The following is a 5,291-nucleotide window of genomic DNA, read 5'->3' on the forward strand; positions in this document are numbered from 1 at the left end:
CATGCTTGGGAGGGTGGAGGGACGGCGCAGGAGGGGAAGACCCTCTATGAGGTGGATTGATTCAGTGACTGGGGTAATCAATATGGGTGTGTCAGAGGCAGTGCGGTTGGCGCAGGGTAGAGCAGGGTTTAGGGCTGTTGTGCATAGGGTCGCTATGAGTCGCAAATGACTCGATGGCACATAACAACAACAACAGGGGTTGGAAGACATTAAGTGGCCTCTTGTTAGTGTAGGACAAAACGTAACTAAATTCAGTCACCTGAAAAACATTTCCCTCATGAGGCAGTCTTCATGGGACTGATTTAACTTTGAAATCCTTTTTTCCATATGTGAATATATTTAAAACCTCTACTCAGTAGTATGTTTTCAATAGAATTGGTTAGATAAGAAACCGGGCAAGACAGAGAATCAAGGAGGCTTCGTTTCATCTGAAAACCAAAAATTTAGCTCTGAATCTCCAGAATATGTTTGAATTGTTACTGCATTTCAGCTCCTCAGCTTGCAACTCCAATAATGTCACTAGCGGTGCTAGAGATGCACCAGGGAGCTGTTACACAGAATTCTGATATCTGATCACACTCAGCCTTCTGAAGCCTCACTCTACAATTTAATAACAGAAATGGTTTGAGGTGCTCAGGCAAGCCTGTAAGTCTCAGTGTTCCTGCATGAGAGAGGGGCAAGTGAAATAACACAGGAGCCTGCAGGCCAGTGCCACAGCTCTGACAGACGACACAGTTCATAGGCGTGCAGCAATCTCCTCAGTGCTACAGTCATCAATAGCATCGACTGGCCTCTACTGCCTGGGACTCTACAGGCCAAGGACCTTCAACCATCATGCTCTTCCAGCATTGAGCTGACTTGGGTGTGGCCTTGAACCGACAATGCAGACTCCAGTGCCAACTGCATCACTTGTATCCATGGCATGGACAGGTTACTTAACCGAATGACTCCTATGTAAATGGAACTGGATTTTGACCCTGCAGCATAGGGAAGGATGCCCAGGCAGACTGTAGCTGCTCTCCTCTAGCACACCTGGGTGGTCTGGTCATCATCTCACCTGGCTGCTGGCAGTGGGTCCCAGCACCTGGTGACCTGTGAGTCACAGAACACAGTGCTACACGGGCTGTACCACCTGCCAGTGTGTGATCTAACAACATTCTTGTTCTCATTCCTGCTCTCATAAGCACCAAAAAGGAAGTAGGAAAAGCCAGGGAAAAGGAAATGAGTGTGAACTGTGTGTCACCATCTTCTGTCTCCAACTTGTGAAGAGAGCACTCTAGAAGTCATCTGAGAAGGCACAGCCACCTCATATTAACACCAAGAAAGCCCTGGCATCGAACAGACACCACTTCCAGGTCTCTAGGGGAGGTTCTCCTGAGGGCTCTGCAGTCCACTGCCTACTTCCACGGGACAGCTCCCTCCTTCCTAGCGACCCAGTGTGCATTCTCCCAGCCTTTTTTTCCCCTTTCTTTCCTCCTAGCCTTTATACACTGTGTTAACTCACTGACTTCTCAAGCCCCTGGACTGTCCTCTTCCTTAGCAGCCTTCAGACTTAGTGTGCTCCTAAGCTCTCCTAATCACCTTACTTGCTAACTTATCCCTCGACTCTCTGCCTGGCCCTGGCCCATCAGGCAAACACACTCTTCCTTTAAGAACAGTTTAAAAGTGATATATGATAGCATATTATGATTATCACAGGAATCCAGATAATTCTGGATAATAATTATAATAATTCTTAATAGGTTGCATAGTGGAGTGCATTTGGGGTGGAGTGGGGGAGGGGGACAGGATTGGGGGGATTATATACCAACGAAGAAGTTTATCTTTTGCTTTTCAAAGAGAGGAGCAAACTGGGGGAAGGGGGTAAAGAAAAAAGTGCAACAATTAATGAATGAAAATCCAAAATATCTGTAAATGTTCATTAAAATGAATAAAATAAAATAAAATAAACCAATCCAGCTTCAATTGCTAAACAAAAAAGAACCTTTAAAGGGTATTTTATTTTCCCTTTACTGGCCACTGTTACTCCCACAGGAGAAAGGGGTCTTTATTAAGCACATGTAGAAACTGAGGCTACAAGAGTTCGGCATCTGACCAAGGTACTTTGCTTGTGAGCAGCTGTGCAAGGACTCCAGGGCACTGGCACTGGGCTGAGCTTCCCAGGCTTGTCACACCACCATTCACAGACATGAGCAAGTATTTGTGAAATGGACAAATGACTGACTTTTGCCCAATCCCTACTCTGTCCTCTAATGGGAAGGTCTTCTGCTCAGCCCGGCTGGTTCTTCCCTGACTCTCCTAACAGGCTCTCAGGAGCTTGGATAAGATTGTTTGAGGACAAATAAGACCCAAGGGAAGGGCTTCCACACTGTCAGCTTACCAAGAGCTGACTCCTCAGTGGTCACCTTCCCATGGAATCCACACCACCCAGTCCCAGTACCCATCACAGGGCTTCTCACCTTGCCTCCCGGATATCCAGCTGGGCCTGTCACCTGAATCCTGCGGCCTGCCACTGGTCTGGAGTCGGCTGTTCACCCCTTCTAGCAGTGTGGCACCACTGGCCTGATTGCCCAGGGCATTTATGTGTGTTGGCAGAGGTTCAAAGGAGGGGTCTAGCTCCAAGATGATCCTGTTGAGCTGCTCAATGGACTGATCAATGTCTAAGGTGGGGGAACCAGGCAAGACGTCAGCATGGTGCTCCAGGTCAACTCCACTGATGGCACTTTGATCTGCAATCCTGGGTTGGAAAGCTTTGTTGGTAAGAGACAGCAATGCCTCTGGGGGACAGGGACCACTGCTTGCACCCCTTTGGATGCTAGCTGCCAGGGAGGGGGTGATCGGTGCTCTGGACTGCGTGGAGACAATGCTGGCATTTTCAGCTGTGCCACAGCTGCTGAGCCGGGGCACACTATCAGGGGAGAAATCATACTGGTGGGCAGCCGCCATTTGCTGTTGGTGCACCCAGGTCTGTGTGGAGTAGCCACTCTGTCCATAAGTGGGCTTCCTCTGTTGGCCGGGCAGCTGCTGGGGCTCCTGGCCTCTGAAGGACTGATAATTGAGCAGGTCTGTGCTAAGGCCCAGGTCAGGGCCAAGGCTGCCAGGCGTATCTTCACCGGTGTTGCTGCCAAAGCCATCGGACAGGAGGGAGTTCTGGCTGCTCTTATGACAGATGAAAGTGCCAAGGTGGCCTGAGGGCTGCCCCTCAGAGGAGGACAGTGTCCCGAGGCTGTCTACACTGTGCAGATCATGGTTGGGCATCTCATCATCCAGGATGTCTGTTTCCCGGTCTCTCAGCTTGGCATCCCCATTGACATGGACCTGGGCGGGCACAATGTGGCATGTTCCACTGCACTTGCTCTGAGCATCACTCATGTCCTTGAACGAGCTCCCAGGCTCGTCCAGGCCAAAGCCGCTGAGCAGCTGGTCCAGCTCAGCCTTCTCCTGGGGGCTGAGCCCTCTCTTTGCACCAGGAAGCAGGTGTTCTTCAGTCTTGTTGGTCCTGACTGAAGCGCTGGAGTGGCCCGAGTCGCTACTGACAGACAGGGTGTGGTTACTGTGGTCTGGATTGTGGGTGGCTGAGACCATCTGGGGGCCACCAGGGACACTGGACTCTGAGGCGCTCTTCTTCCTCACCTTGGCGTAGAGGCTGCCGTCCACAGGCCCCTGCATGTGCAGCACTGTGGGGAGAGAGAAGAGGGCTCAGCACAGTGGGAATGGCTGCCTACAGCCCTGGTGGGCCACATAAACGTAACATGACATCACAAGGTGGCAGCCCTTGGGCACTGTGGGGAGAGAGAAGGCTCAGCATGAGTGGAAGAGCTGCCCACAGCTGGGGTGCAGCAGGGCTGCCCACAGGCCTGGTGGGCCACACACACAGAACATGGCATCAGAAGGTGGCAACCCTTGAGGACTGTGGAGAGAGGGAAGAGGGCTTAACACAGCCGGAAGGGCTGTCCACAGGCCTGGTGTGGAGCGCTGCCCACAGCTCTGGTGGGACACACACATGTGACATGGTATCACAAGCTGGTAAACCTTGGGAGCCCAAAGTGTCACAACCTAGCTTCCTGCCACAGCAAAGCCTCACATGGGAAAAAAGGCAGCATCAGAAGCTACAACTCTTTCTGTCTTTCTGTCCAAGACAGCCCTCACTAAGCATTCTTCTGGAACTCTTCCCACTTGACATGGCCTCCAGATTTCACTAGGGTGCTGAATGCTGACACAATTCACTTAGTCTGCAGAAGTCAGCCATGTGTGTCTGAGGGAGAGTGCCCAGTCACACATTGGTCTAGCATTTCCTGAACGTTCACTATTTGCTGGGTAAGAAATCCTTAATCCTCAGAACATCTGATTAATAAACCTGTGATTCTTTCAGAAATCTAGAATCCACTGCATTTCCCCCCCTAAAAGAGTCTAGTCTTTCATTTAGCAAATCAGTTGTAAACATCTGCAGTAAAGATGTTTTTGTTTCATTTTTTTACATTTTCTTTTTCTTAAATATAGGCACTTCCACTCAGCCATGCACCCATGGGCCACAGGCTGCCATGAAACCAGGCAGGACCACCAGGTACTTGGGGCTGGTTTCATGCCATGATCTTGATCTGGAATGTCACAAAAATAAAGTATAAAAAAAAATAAAACAAATAAAAAAAGTATAGGCCTAAAATGTGGGTGGAAAAAGCTGACAGCTCTGTTACTATTATTAATCACATAATCACATGCTGACATGGTCCACAGCAACTCCTCATGCCATAAACTGCTGACCTCCAACATTCAAAAATCGTCGGTCATTTAACTCAACCTCCACCCAGCGTCTCTGCTGTTGTTTCCTGAGGAGGTCCATCCCAGCCTGCAGTCTCCCTCGGCTTTTCTGCTTTGTCCACTGTGACTGGCAGGGTCACCCCACCAAGCAGTCCACTTGGCTACCCTACTTTGTCCACTGTGACCAGCTGCGTCACCCCACAGGCAGTCCACCCAGGAATGTACCCTCGGCCTCCAGTCCCCCTGGCCACTCTGCTTTGTCCTCTGGAAAGGATTAGCTCACCCCCCAAGCAGCTGCCAATGGCCTGCAGCCCATGGTGCAGGCAGTGGGTCTTGGACGCAGGAGCCCCACATTCCATGGCTGAGCCTGTCTTTGGAGCTGTCCAGGAGGCCCTGCCTTGGATGTATGCCTCAGGGACAGAAAGTGGAAACATAACTACAGTTCCTACCCACAAGTCATGGTTCTCCCCCTGTGGTCCACACAGTAGCGTGAACAGTTAAAGTGCCTGGTTGCTAAAAGAAAGATGGAAGGA

The 5,291-nt window shown here is 50.5% G+C and overlaps 1 protein-coding gene across 1 annotated transcript in view; it reads right to left on the reverse strand.

Moving 5' to 3' along the window:
* TNS3 (tensin 3) overlaps window positions 1–5,291 on the reverse strand; it is a 312,604-nt gene that overhangs the window by 215,232 nt on the left and 92,081 nt on the right. The window contains exon 12 of the mRNA XM_006901611.1: window positions 2,460–3,677. Within this exon, the coding sequence (XP_006901673.1) occupies window positions 2,460–3,677 (1,218 nt within the window). The remainder of the gene's footprint in view (window positions 1–2,459; window positions 3,678–5,291) is intronic.

Source organism: Elephantulus edwardii, unplaced genomic scaffold (assembly GCF_000299155.1).
Source record: "Elephantulus edwardii isolate Elephantulus edwardi_28Jun2011 unplaced genomic scaffold, EleEdw1.0 scaffold00339, whole genome shotgun sequence".
In the NCBI taxonomy this organism is placed as follows: domain Eukaryota; kingdom Metazoa; phylum Chordata; class Mammalia; order Macroscelidea; family Macroscelididae; genus Elephantulus; species Elephantulus edwardii.